Source organism: Leopardus geoffroyi, chromosome A1 (assembly GCF_018350155.1).
Source record: "Leopardus geoffroyi isolate Oge1 chromosome A1, O.geoffroyi_Oge1_pat1.0, whole genome shotgun sequence".
NCBI classification, from domain to species: Eukaryota; Metazoa; Chordata; class Mammalia; order Carnivora; family Felidae; genus Leopardus; species Leopardus geoffroyi.
In genome coordinates, this window is record NC_059326.1 from 206,143,041 (window position 1) to 206,157,893 (window position 14,853).

General features: G+C 37.7%; 1 protein-coding gene across 2 annotated transcripts in view; it reads left to right on the forward strand.

The window, feature by feature from the left end:
- The first annotated feature begins 1,843 nt into the window (after window positions 1-1,843).
- Window positions 1,844-14,853, forward strand: part of C6 (complement C6) — a 71,211-nt gene continuing 58,201 nt past the window's right edge. The window contains exons 1-4 of one of the 2 annotated variants that reach the window (XM_045439351.1): window positions 1,844-1,973; window positions 7,405-7,566; window positions 8,997-9,153; window positions 10,589-10,733. In XM_045439351.1, coding sequence (XP_045295307.1) covers window positions 7,424-7,566; window positions 8,997-9,153; window positions 10,589-10,733 — 445 coding nt within the window. In that variant the 5' untranslated portion in view covers window positions 1,844-1,973; window positions 7,405-7,423. Of the gene's footprint in view, window positions 1,974-2,254; window positions 2,416-7,404; window positions 7,567-8,996; window positions 9,154-10,588; window positions 10,734-14,853 lie in introns of those variants that run through there. The other variant, XM_045439343.1, reaches the window with a different exon arrangement.

Here is a 14,853-nt window from a genome sequence, read left to right on the forward strand (position 1 = left end):
TTCTCGGGTTCTGTTTTGTTTACTTTATTCTGCCTCACACCATTTATAAAAATACAGTATAACTACAGAGGATTAAAAGACTACTCACAAAATCTAAAACTGCAAGAGTGACGAAAATTTAGGAATGTATCTGTGACTTCAGATTTCTTAAACCAAATAATTTCTGTAGCAAAAGAAAAATTATCCAAAACAAAAGCTATGAGGACAGAATCACCAAATTAGATTACCTTAAAATTAAGATTTTTTTCTCTTCCAACACACGATCAATAAAACTAACACATACGTGACAAACTGAGAAGAGATCCTTAACATTTTTTACATCATCAGTATATAGGAAATCAAGCAACAAAAGAAAAGAAGCACAATAGAAAAATAATCAGGGAATATTAATTGTTAATTCACAGATAGGAAACCAGAAGGTGCAGTGAGAACACAGGGATGCTGAAATTCACTATTGAAATTCACTGCTTAACCAACCACAAGACATCACATTACACATGTCAGATGTAACATCAAATGCTAGGGAGACCCTGCTAGTGAGAAACCCTCCTAAGCTGCTGCTAAGAGTGTAAATGTGTAGAGTTTTTCCAAAGAGCAACCTGGGTGCTGTTAGGAATTTTCTCACTAATTCACAATGAAAATTACCTTGTGCTTATAGTTGAAGGGAGTCAAAGTGAACAAAAGTAGGCGCTGAGAGAATGGATAAGTAATATGTGGTTGATACAATGAATGTCTATGCTCCAACAGATTTACCTTGAAAAAGGCTCAGAAGCATAATGGTGAATGAAGAAAGTAAGAAACCAAATAAAACATTTAGCAAAGCACCATTTCTGTAAATTACAAAAATATACGTGGAAAAATGAGACTGTATTTTTGAAGGATACACATATATCTAAATAATCCTATGTAAGAACAGGCATCAAATACATTAACACATGTAACTAATCTAGGAAAAGAAATGAAACAAGATCCTTGGGAGAAAATAGTGAAATAAATAAAAGAAGATCTTGCACAGACCAGTAATGATATGGCTCTATAAACTGTGGAATGTGATCTATTCTGTGCATTTGAATCTTTAAAAAATATGTGATGTCACTTACAAAATTATAAAGTTATATATGTACACATATTCCTGTGCACGTGTATACTTACAAAGAGAGAGGTACACACACATATACATATAATATGACTGGGAGTATTTACTCCAAGTATTGGAGTAAATACTGGTTATTAAAAATGATTTTGTCTGGTTATTAAAAATGATTTTAATTTTCCTCTTCACATTTTTCCATATTTTCTAAATCTTCCTCAATAAATATTCTATAATCAGAAAAAAATAAGAATCAATACGTATTTTAATTAACTGGACACATTCCTAAAGGGAAGACAATTTTAAGCAATGTATTCTAAAGGGGTTTTCAAAAATGGAGTCAGAGATTTTTTTTCTGTTACAATATCCCTTGAGTGGGAAAATCATTGAAAATTCAGGACCCTGAAGGGGCGCCTGGGTGGCGCAGTCGGTTAAGCGTCCGACTTCAGCCAGGTCACGATCTCGCGGTCCGTGAGTTCGAGCCCCGCGTCAGGCTCTGGGCTGATGACTCAGAGCCTGGACCCTGTTTCCGATTCTGTGTCTCCCTCTCTCTCTGCCCCTCCCCCATTCATGCTCTGTCTCTCTCTGTCCCAAAAGTAAATAAACGTTGAAAAAAAAAAATAATTCAGGACCCTGTGTAATATCTCACACAGAGTTTCAGTATTACTGCTGAAGTAATCATTTGCAAAGTCCAGAGTTTCCACAGTGTGTTTATTTTGACAACACGTTAGATCTCTGGGTTAGGACCTTATGTTAGCTAGCAATAGGAGGGAGGAAGCTTGTTTGGATTATCATATAACCCCTTTTTGTTTTGAGAAAGTCCCTATTATTTTTTCAGCCATTTGCAGATAAGCTCTCTGGACACCACAGACTCTGTTTACAGGTGAGTGATATAATGATTTCATTTGTAATCTTAATATTTCAGAGTTATGGATCATGTTTCCAACAAACGTACCCTTTCATGCGTGAAAATACATAACTCAGATTATAGCCACTTATTTGCCTTTCTACCTAGCTTAAATCTCAAAAGAACTAAAAGATCATGTCTCTTAAAGAACTTCCAGAGAACTACCTTGTTGAGATCAAGTTTTTTCTATGAGTTACACTAGAGTTAAAAGTAAAGCAAACATACCCTTTAGTCAAAAGATTAGTCATACTCCTGGACACCCCAGCCTATCCTAGCAATGGTACATATCATTTTTTGAGCCTCTGGGGAATGCACAGAAGAACAAAATATGAAATAAAGAGATTCAAGAAATTTACAAGGAGATGGAAAGGAAGAACCTGCAGCTGGGGGCAAACTAGAACATCCTTTGAACTGTCGGGTAAGATATGCTGAACTGCCTTACAGATAGATTATTCATGTGAGGCGTGTACATCAGAAGGTGACAGGTCAGAATAAGATGGACTGCACTCTACACTAGAATTCTCTAAATGCTCACAAAGCTGTCTTCAATGGTTCAGTGGGATCACTGACTTTTAGAGTACAAGGGAGGTGGCAATTATAAGAAACTAGAGAATTGGTACTCTCCCACCATGGCACCACAGAAGATTTTTTCTATTTTCCTCTATTCACTGAACATTCTTTTGTTCCATGTCTCTATGAAAATGGCATGGTAATGGGTAAAATGCCCACATCTAATTTTAGATGTTTCAAAATGCCCAGAGATGTTGGAAATTCATAAATAAGGAAACATTTGATATTTTATGCTGGGTCATGGTAATAACAAAATTAGAGAAATAATTATCTTTATTTGAATGAAAATTAATCCTTTTAACATGAAACAATTTTTCCTCATAACAATAAAATGTTATCAAATGAGAAGATACCAGTTAGTTCTTTTATTAGCATCTCCTCAAATCAGAAGCTTTGACGTTACCGTCTTAATTTATAGCATTTTCCAAATTGCCTCAGAACAGTTATACCCAGAGAAGAGATCAGAATAATTTTATAAGGATTCTGTTCTTGCGGTTTTTGATATTAGTTGGAATAAAGTCCATCTTTGCCTTTCAAGCTTTTGGAAGTTGAAACAGATACTTTCTGCTGAGAACTGAGAACTGGTAGTCTCTTGTAATTCAACTTCCCCCAATCATCTACATGTTAATTCAACAAAATGCTTTAAAATTTTGTTTTCTCTGCAGTTGAAGGAACTATTCTGGAAGAAAACCTTTTCTTCAAAATGTATGAGAGAAGTAAAAAAATAAACAACAACAACAAAACCCTCTTCTGTTTAGGCTTCCTTGTTGATGCAGTTCCTATATGAGAAGATCCCAGTTTGGGTATGAGAGGGTAGAGTGGTGGTCAGTCTAGTGGTTGGTTAACAGGGAAACTTCACATTCTTTAGGAGTCTAAGCTCTCAAGGACCCTGAAGCCAATCTGGAGTTTGGGTCTGATGATTAAGACTCATTCTATTCTGTCTAATCATAAGCTAAATTCTGTCTGGACACTCTTTGTCCCAATGTCCTATGGTTTCGGGCTGCCCAGGAAAACTAAGAAAGATAGGTTACTAACCAGGGAACCAAAATCAGCAGGCAAGTGTAGCAACCTTTAATTTTTGCGATTCAAATAGCCTAGGGCAGTAGTAGCTTATAGATAAGTAGCAGCTTATCTATGAGTTACATTTAAAAAGCTTGGATGAAAAGCATAGGAAGAATGTTCAGTTTCTGTCTACCTTCCCCAGACAGTGATAATGTATTCTGTTCTTTGTGTCTCACTCCATGCTGAGCAGTACACAATGGATACTCAAATGTATGTCAATTCCATTTTAAATGAAGGACATTCTGTCACGTGTTAATAGTTTTGGTTGCTTTTATGGTAGCTTTTTTCTCTGAGCTTGTAGGGGAGTTCAAAAATCTCACTGGTTTATTAAGAAGAAGTGCTCTAATATTTGAGCATATTGAAGAAATAATTATTACATCTGATCCCAAACTCTTAGTTTGAATGAAGATTTACAAAATGATGAACCCATTTTTTTTTGGCCGAAGTATCCTCTTATCACAACTAAGAAATGTAAGATATTAAAATACATTTAAAAATACATTAAAAAATACATTAAAAATACATTAAAAAATACATTAAAATATAATCAGAAACTTACCCTCTGAAACATTTGAGGTGGCCATATTTCAGTAGGGCAATTTGGCAATACTTATTAATATTTTAAATTTCATATGATTTGACTAAGTCACCTACTGCTAGGAACACACCCATTGGTCCCATGCATATACTACAAAAGTATATATACTAAGATACAATATAAAGGTGTTTATGGCAGTGTAGGTGTACACTAAATGCCTAAAATTAGGATAATAGTTAAATCCAATGTAATACACCCATATTGGTATAAAACTATGCAACCATTAAGAAGATGAAGTAGATATGCATCTATCAATATAGAAAGATAGTCAAAGTGTATTATGAAGTGAAAACAGCAAAGTACAGAGTAATATACATCACATGTCCTATTTATGTGCATATATTTAAAGAACATGCATATGTATATGTGTAAGGTAATGTACAGAAGAATTTTCCTTCCATTAGATACCTATAAAAAGATAAAACAGTGATTATGTGTGGGGACTGATTCTGGCTACAGGTAAAAGAGAAACCTGGCCTTGTATTTTTCTTTCTTGCCTGTTTAAAAATTTCAAATATAAGCACGTGTTTTTATTTTTTGAAAGTCAGCAGAAATTTTCTGGTTGATTATATTATAAACCATCTTAATTTTCTTCTTCATACATTTTGATACAATTTAAAATTTTTTAAATGTTTCTTTATATCAGAGACAGAGAGAGAGAGAATGAGCGGGGGAGGAGCAGAGAGAGGGAGACACAGAATCTGAAGCAGGCTTCAGGCTCCAAGCTGTCAGCATAGAGCCCGACATGGGGCTTGAACTCGCAAACTGAGAGATCATGACCTGAGCTGAAGTCAGACGCTTAACCGACTGAGCCACCCAGGCGCCCCACATTTTGATACAATTCAGAACTTAATAAATGTTATCAGACAAATAAGAGGTGGACTAACCAAATAAATTACAAGTGCTTTAAAAGAAATCCGAATCTCAAAAGGTGTAATTTTTTATTTCAGTGAACTGTTATAACAAACTAGAGGTAAAGCAGTTATGCTACAAACCATCACTCGTGAAAACAATGGAAGACAATTAGACAAGCTCATTTCTAAAATCTATCAAATATCCTTAATTTGACAGAAAATTTAAGAACAGTTATTACAAAATGGCTGTAATTACGGACTCACATTATTATATTCCTATTTCATAAGAACCAATTTCTAAACTGTTTCCCAGACTCCATTCAAAAATATTTACTCATTATATGCTATGCTTGCTCTCATTCTTCTTAATGCTGAAATGAATAAAACAGACAAAAGAGATCAACCACCATGCTGTTTGCATTCTAAGGAAGAAGGAAAGGGGCATCTGGGTGGCTCAGTTGGTTAAGCAGCCAACTGTTGATTTTGCCTCAGGTCATGATCTCACAGTTCATGAGTTCGAGCCCTCCATCGGGCACTGACAGAACTGATCCTGCTTGGGATTCTCTCTCCCTCTCTTTCAGCCCCTCCTCTATTCACTCACCCTCCTTTTCTCTCAAAATATATAAATAAACATTTTAAGAAAGAAGAAGGAAAAGGGGAAGAGGAGATATTTATTTAAACTTCAGTAATTTATGTATCAGGAGGGGATGCATAACAAAGAAAAACAAAGCAGTGAAGGAGGGTGGGAAACACTGGTGGAAAATTGCAATTTCAAATAAAATGTTCAGAGATCTGATTTTATTTGTAGGATGAAAAGTAACTAAAGTCATATTTTTAATTTTTTTTTGAATATGAATAGCCTTATTTAATATCAAAACATATTTTTGGTCTTCGCATGATCCTCGCTTCTACTTAAGAGCCCCTAATTTTGAAAAATGCATAAACAATAGCTATAATTAAATTTGTTGCACTCTTAAATGTTATTATTAACTTGAAAAGCTAATTTTTATTGAGTGATGATTCCATGCCAAGGATTGTCCTAAGCACCTTACATGAATTTTCTTACTGAACTCTAGCAAAAACCTTATGAACAAAGGAGAGTATTATTGCTGTTTTATAGATGGCGAAACTGAGACACAGAGAAATTAGGTGAATGCCATTTTACCTCTTTAAATGAAAGTTACAGCAGCATTTTCTATATATACTTAATCATGTTGCATGTTTTGTGAGAGATACTAAGATCAACACAGCTAGGGGCGCCTGGGTGATTCAGTCAGTTGGACGTCCAACTTCAGCTCAGGTCATGATCTCCTAGTTCATGGGTTCGAGCCCCGCATCAGGCTCTGTGCCAAGAGCTCAGAGCCTGGAGCCTGCTTGGGATTCTGTGTCTCCCTCTCTCTGCCCCTTCCTCGCTCGTGCTCTCTCTCTCTCAAAAATAAACATTTTTTTTTTTTTCAAAAGAAAAAAAGATCAAATAACAACACTGGGAGCAGAAGTGGTTTTGCAAATTGCTTTCAATAGCTCACAGATCGCCAAGGCTCCACAGCACACAGAGGGGAACCACTGGTCAAAGTTTTCTCTGGCATTCAGTTACATCTGGAAAAACCCTCTTGTGGCCCGGGTGGTAGAGTTCAAAGAAACTAGATGTTCCAGTTACACAATCATTAATGTGATTAGAAGTTCAGTGAAAGGGTGCACCTCATCCAAGAATGAGGAGTCTTCGGCTCTTAGTTGCCATGTAGTCTCAACATTATTGCACCTCCTTAAACCCCAGTTCATTATCCAGAAAATGAGGGGGTTTAACCTGGAGATTTCAAAGATCCATTTCAGCTCTAACTTCTGTGACTCCATAGGTAGAGACAGTTAAACATTGAACTCTCTTTAGCAGGTTTCTAGGATACCAAGAAATTAGAGCTTCCAGAAAAATGCTCCAAACTCCTCCCCCAGTCCAGAAAAGTATGAAAACTTGCCACGTAATTGAGGGTACTGCCCACACAAAATTCCATTTTGGAATGAAGTGTAATACAAATGCATATGCTGCAACACTTTGTCTTATAGCCTGTCACTAACAGCTCAGAGAAACTTACTAGTACTGGGAGTTGTAACTATGGGAATATCCACTCTAAAAATATAAGTAGGATCTTAAAAAAGAAAGTAGGATTCGTAGTCATGAGCACGGGGATTTATAGGTGTAAACTTGCGTTAAGGGGGGCGGGGAGGCGCAAATAATTTCTAAGATCATAGCTGAGTCTGTAACTGAGAGTGACTTGTAAAGTTTTACCCCCAACAACTGTTTGATATGTATTTTATCATTCCCCTTCAGGGCTTAGAGGTTTCAAGGCATGGCCAGACACTCCATCTTGTATTTCATCCTCCTGAGTGCTCTGATTGACAAGTGCCAACCCTGTTTCTGTGATCATTACCCATGGAGTCAGTGGTCCAGCTGCTCAAAAACCTGCAATTCTGGAACCCAGAGCAGACAGAGGTGGGTGCGAGCTATGAAGATTGACTTTGTGCCATGGGAAACCTCACAGACAGACTTAGCAATATCAAAAGTGCCACACCAAGCAATGAGGAAGAAAAAAGTATATCTCAAAGTAAGAAATCATGGGATTCGATTTGGATGGAATTTGAGGTCTTTTCCACATACGGTTGAAAGGAAGTCTGCATTTGTTCTCTCCATAAAATCAAGGAGCTTCGAAGAAATTTAATTAAGAATGTGTGCAATATTTTCTGTTGACTATTTAACTTGCTAAGAATCTCTACTCAAGCCTTTTTTCAATCAGTGTATAGCTCCACTTGCCTACAGTTAGTGAGTTAATTATAGAGAATTTTCTACTCATTAAACTGAGTCTAACAGGACCTCAATTGAGCAGCGCTATTAGCTATTAGCTTGATTGTCAGCAAGTAGAAGGCAGGAAAACCGTGTTTAATTGAAAACATTTAATAATTCAGTGTTCTCACCGATTCAGACTACTTAGCCCCCACAGTTTCTTTAAAACTGTTCAATGTTTCTGTTCCATGAAGATGCTCACATGACTAGGGAAGAAAGGTATATATTTAATGTGCTTTAATCATTATAGGTTTTTAGAGACCTATTTTACAAAACTCTTTTTACATGCGCAGTGTGAGTCTCATTAAAATCACCAACTGATTCCCCCAATAAACCATCCACTAAGTAGGTTAAAGCTTTAATAGTCCTTCACTCAAGAGTCCCTCAGTAGCTCTCCACTGGCTACCAAATAAAGCACAACAATACACCGGGCTCTTCTCCACCAGCACCACCCGGGCCCATCCACTAGCTCCCCCATGGATGCTTCCTGTTCTTCCACCTGTAATCTTGGCATGTGCCTTTCCCCCCCGCATACCCTGCCCTTTGATGCCTGGAGGCGTCACATGAATTTTTCAAGATTTATCTCTCCTATTATTTTTCTCTTTGGATCTTTGGCCTCACAGCACTCTGACTCTGTCTCAATCATCATACTTATTACACTGTGTTGTCATAATGTAAGGAATTTGCAGAAACTTTCTTCTTTCTTTTCTTTCCAATCCAGTCCCTTCAGAGACTTCCATGAGGGCCAGCTTCATGGATGTGTTTCCTATGCAGTCACACAGGACCACACTTAGAAGGGCTCCGTGCTTGGCTTAATGCGCTGCCGTCGCGGTCTCAAAATTCCTAATAATGTTTTAACAAGAGGCCCCTCATTTTCATTTTGCACTGGGCCCCAAAAATTATGTATCCAGTCCTGAATGCCGTTAAGTGGTAAGAACGGCACGGATGCCAACCTGCCTGACTTTCCAAAACAATTTCTTTCCTTTTATTCATCGTGGTCAATGCTCAGTGGTATTTTTCTTATGGGGATGGAACCACAGTGAATATACTCATTCTAAGCAGATCTTTTCTCACTATTACAGAGAAATCGTAGTTGATCAGTACTATCTGGATAACTTTTGTGACCAGCTTTGCACTAAGCTGGAGACTAGAGAATGTAACCTGCAACGTTGTCCCATCAACTGCCTCCTGGGAGATTATGGACCATGGTCAGCCTGTGACCCTTGTGTCGAAAAACAGGTAGGTGACCCATGGGCATCTTCAGGAAATCTGAATCACAATAAAAGATTTGGATGACCTGACAGGATCAACAATCACAGAAATGTTCAATTTCCTCAGTTTCTGAAAATACACCATTCCAGCTTCCATTGAGGGAAAATTCCATTTAGCAATCTTTCAAAGGAAATTTTGCCCCCAGTATTGATATTGTTCTTATTGAGCTCTGGATTCCACTGCCTGTTCCCTCTGAGAGCTCAGAAAGCAAAAGCAGGTGCTAGAAAATGGTGATTTCAGTCCAAAATTTAAAATCAGACAAATGAGGGACATTAGATACACCCACGTGGCTCCATCGGTTAAGCATCTGACTCTTGATTTCAGTTCAGGTCATGATCCCAGGGTCATGGGATCAAGCCCCAAGTCAGGCTCTATGCTGAGCATGGAGACTGGAGCCTACTTAAGATTCTCTCTCTCTCTCTCTCTCTCTCTCTCTCTCTCTCTCTCTCTCTCCCTGTCTTGCACATGAATTCTCTCTCTCTCTTAAAAAAAAAAAATGAGAGACATTAATCAAAAGACTGACTCCAGGCCCTGCTTCTAATTTCCCTCTCCCCATGGGAAAGTCCCTCAATTTGTTTATTGTTTCCAGCTGCAGTATTTACTCACTTCAGCTCATTCCTGTAAGGGTATTGGCCCACAGAAACCCCAATCAGAGTGGGTGCTCAGCAGTCACACATTTGGGAAGAAAAAGGAACTCATTTGTGGAGCACCCACTGTCTGAGGGAAACTGTTCTAGGCCCTTATATCACCTTGTTCACACATGAAAGTGTGCTTTCCTACCCATTTTACAGATAAGGAAGTTAGAGCTCATTAGGAAATAAGTAATTTTCCCAAGAATATGCCTCTGATGAGTAGAGACACTATATTTTGAAGCTGAATTTTTCTGACTTCAAAGTCAGTCCTTTTTGATCTTGTCATGTGTCTATCCTTCCCTGACTCCCTGTTTTATTACTCACGGTTTAAAATCCTTTAAAATGTGGAGAATATGTCAACCTTGTTTTCCATGTTGACTTCCTTATGCAAAAAACAAAAACAAAGACAAAAACCCCAAATCCCTTCACATTGATCACTTCACACTACCTTTGAGATATAAAAATGCTATTGTTACTCCCTGGAAGATTTACTGCATGTGAGACACTCAGTAAATATCTGTGCATTTGATTTTGATATAATTTATTCTCATATGGTTTCAGAGTTAGAAGTCTTAGAAATCTTTGGTTCCTGCTTTCCCATTTTCCAGTTTGGAAAACTGAGGCCCAGAGAGGTGATGACTTTCCTAAGGGCATGCAATAATGGAACTGGAAAATTCATTACTTAATTTAGGAAACTTCACTAGAGGAAGAATATATATAGGCTTTGACCCTGACTCAGAGTTCCTCACCTTTCTCTCCTTTCCTTTCAGTTTAGGGTTAGATCCATCTTGCGACCCAGTCAGTTTGGAGGACAACCATGTACTGAGCCCCTGGTGACTTTCCAACCATGCATTCCATCTAAGCTCTGCAAAATTGAAGAGGTTGACTGCAAGAATAAATTCCGCTGTGACAGTGGTAATGTACTATAAAAAAGGTTCAGTCTCCACTAAAAATGACTTGACTAAATAGTTATTCCAATTGACTACCAGTAAAAGCCATGATAGAGAAGTCTAACCATATTTTAAGTATGGCAAGACAGGGGAGTTATGGTACCAATTGCCAAGCTATTCATGTATGAAATTATAGCTTTCAAGTTATAATCACTTTGACCATGTACATGATCCATTTACTCTTCAAGTACTGATGCCCAGGTCCCTACACTGTGATAAAGCAGGATGAAGAGAGGAGGAGGAAAAGGAAGAGAAAGTAGATACTTGTAAAACTCAGCTATTAATAAGCACAAATCCATAATCAGAATAAGCAGCTGAAAAGAATTACAGATATAAAAGATCTTCAATATAGTTTATTAAGATAAGAATATTAAGATATATCAGGGGGATGACTACAGATGATGTGACAGATTTTCTTGGGTGGTCCATTGAAAGGCTCCAAAGGTAATTCCAAAAGGAAGATTGAAAATAATTTAAATAGTGGCAACACTCCCATCAAGTCCATTACTCATTCAGATATTTCAGTTTCATTAGATTAGATTTCAAATCTTGAATATATTACTTAATCATATGTATCCTCAATAATTAACAGCTCTTCAACACCACCATTTTGAACACTTTAAATCTGATTTCTGTGAACTTTTTCAGTTAAGGTCCAGACAGTAAATATTTTAGGCTTTTTGGCCATACATTTTTTGTTGCAACTACTCATCTCTGACATTGTAGCATAAAGCTGCCATAGACCATATATAAACAAATGGTCATGGCTGTGTTCCAATCAAATTTTATTTACAAAAACAGGCAGCAGGTGAGTTTTAGCCCATCAGCCATAGTTCACTCACCTCTTATCTAAATAGTCAATTTGAGGGGCGCCTGGGTGGCGCAGTCGGTTAAGCGTCCGGCTTCAGCCAGGTCACGATCTTGCGGTCCGTGAGTTCAAGCCCCGCGTCGGGCTCTGGGCTGATGGCTCAGAGCCTGGAGCCTGTTTCCGATTCTGTGTCTCCCTCTCTCTCTGCCCCTCCCCCGTTCATGCTCTGTCTCTCTCTGTCCCAAAAATAAATAAACGTTGAAAAAAATAATAATAATAAATAAATAAATAGTCAATTTGACATAAAAATTGGAATTCAGATGAATAAAACCCATATAATTTTTGTGTACTCTGGTACACAATGACAAGTCAAGTATTTATAACTTAAATAGCAGATTTCAAATTCCATAGAAAATTGACCCAGACCTTAGATCTAACATTTTCCTCCTCTTGCTCCTTGCTTACTGCCTTCAGCTTTGCTGGCCTCTTCAAAAGTTGGACAAGAATGCTGGCATCATGGGTGGTGCAGTCGGTTAAGCGTCCGACTTCAGCCAGGTCACGATCTCGCGGTCCGTGAGTTCGAGCCCCGCGTCGGGCTCTGGGCTGATGGCTCAGAGCCTGGAGCCTGTTTCCGATTCTGTGTCTCCCTCTCTCTCTGACCCTCCCCCGTTCATGCTCTGTCTCTCTCTGTCCCAAAAATAAATAAACGTTGAAAAAAAAAAAATTAAAAAGAATGCTGGCATCAGGATTTTTCTTCTGTGCCATCCCCCCCCCACACACACCCACCAAAACCTGGGATATGAGGATGGCACATAGGTAGGAAGGCACACTTCACGGCTACATGCATAAGGTCATGTCACTAGTTGACAAAAGAGGGAATATGGAAAAAATCTTGATGGCAATGACTGAGCAGAATACGGACTTAGGTATTAAATCCAGAATATTAAGATAAAGATTTAGAACTGAGGTGCAACTATTCAAAGCTTGAAGGGTAGTTTTGGAACAAATTACCGGAAAGAACTCCTTTCTTTAATGGATGTTAAATCTATGAAATTTACTACAAAAAGGCTTTGTTTAGGTCAAAATATTCACAAGTTTGAGAAGGCTTTAGATACATCCATGAGCCACCTATTCATAATAAGTGATTTCAGGAAAGCTAGTGGGGTAAGGACAGGTGATCTCTAGTTCATCAACAGTACACCCACAGCAAATGATAAAAATGGACTATTAACATGCACGTGCCATGTTTGGCAAGCTGCTCCTACCCTGAGCTCTCTTAGTAACCTCTGAGCTGCTGTCCAGATGCCTTCACCAGGAATCCCTAAATCTTCCCATGATCCAGCCACTAAGTGGCTAATCCCTGGCACAGATGTGGTTGGCATCCATTTTGATTGGGTGGTACCATGGCCTATTGGTTGTTAAATATTCCACCGAAGATTATATACCACTTTGCTCTTCTAAAACCATATGCTAATGCCACTCTCAAAGAGAATAAAAGATTAGATGGACCATTATTCGACTCAATAGGATGTTTGGCCTTCAATTAACAAAGAACTGTTTATTCTAAAGAGAGTTTCCCCATAAGAGGCTCCTAAAAACTGAGAACAAACTGAGGGTTTATGGGGGGAGGGAGGGAGGGGTGGGTGGGTGATGGATACTGAGGAGGGCACCTGTTGGGATGAGCACTGGGTGTTGTATGGAAACCAATTTGACAATAAATTTCATAATAAAAAAATGAAAATAAAAAAGAATAGCTAAATTAAAAAATAATAATAAATAAAAATACTTTTAATAAAAAAATAAACATTTAAATAAAAATAAATTAATTTAAAAAAATAGAGTTTCCCTCTTCCCTTTCTTCTCTCATGATTGCTGTTCAGAGTTCTCCAAGACTAAATATATGATTTCAATGCATACATGGATCTTTGAGAATTACCCATGAGGCTAATAATCCCCATGCACTATGCCAACTCCTCTGTCAAAATCCTAATTTTAAGCATAAACACTAGAGAATTTATAGCTCATTATGCATATAACATACCACTGCAGTAACACAAATCAGTTCAAGTAAATAGGAAAAATATGTATGGTTTCTAAATGATGCACAGCTCTAGGTGCAAGTTTATATACGCATGCATTGGCTAAAGCACGCTGACTTCTGCAAATCCTGCACTATATCAAACTGCCCTTCACCTTTCCCATTCCTTTCCTGGTATGAGATATATTTATGGCTCACAGTATCTCTCCCATTGTGCTTCCTATCCCATTGAGTCTCTGTGGCCTGGAACCATTCTCAGCTGTGTACTATCAGATCTATATCGCTCGCACAACCCACCCCTAAATATCACTCAAAAGATGTCCTCTTGCTTTCATCCCTACCCTTGCTAATAGTTCCTCTTCAGTATCCCCAGAAGAACCAAATGGATAGGTTTTCTTATATTCAAACAGATCTAGTACCCTACTCACAAAGCTAGGCTAATGAGAACTATATCCTGCAGGTATATCCCTACCTCTACCTGATAAAATGGGATTTCCTTCTCCTTTTACTGTAACCAAATCGAAAATTAGCTTTTGCTCAATTTCACTCAATTACAAGTGCGAAGCTCAAAACTTTTAAAAAATGTAATATTTGGGTTTTGTTTCCTTTGGACAAAGCATCTATATTTCAAACTAAATTATACATTCTGTTCTGCCCTGAAAAAAGCAAACAAACAAAACACCAGAGATGTGCTATTTTAAAAACAGAGTATCTTTCAGGTTATATCTTGGGATTCACAGAAATTCAATTTTCTCAAAGTATTCAGTCTTGTGTGACTATGGTGCTCATAACAATAATTGTTTCTAATCATAGTCCAGATACAATGCAAAATGTTGAATAATCAAAGAAAGAGACTTAATTACTTTCATTTTTCTCTACCTTCTTAGTGAAGATTATTTACCGAAAGAGTTGAAACTAAGTGCTTTCTGGGTAACTCTCTAGTAATAAAAAAATTAAATTCAACAGAATATCCAATTTCCCCAAAGCATTTCAGTTAGTCAAAATAGTCATGCATAGCTGCAGGAAGATGCTCATCACAACTTAAAGTAATTAACCAGATCATCTTGAGTAAAACATTTAATTTAATCTTGTCATCAGTGAGACCTGTACATAATTGTACAGACGCCAGAATCCCCGATTCTATGCCAAAGGCTAAGGGACAGGAGAGGGACTGTCATTGTACATAAGGCATTTCAATTTCTGTAATATATACATATACATGGAGTCCAAGGATCCTTA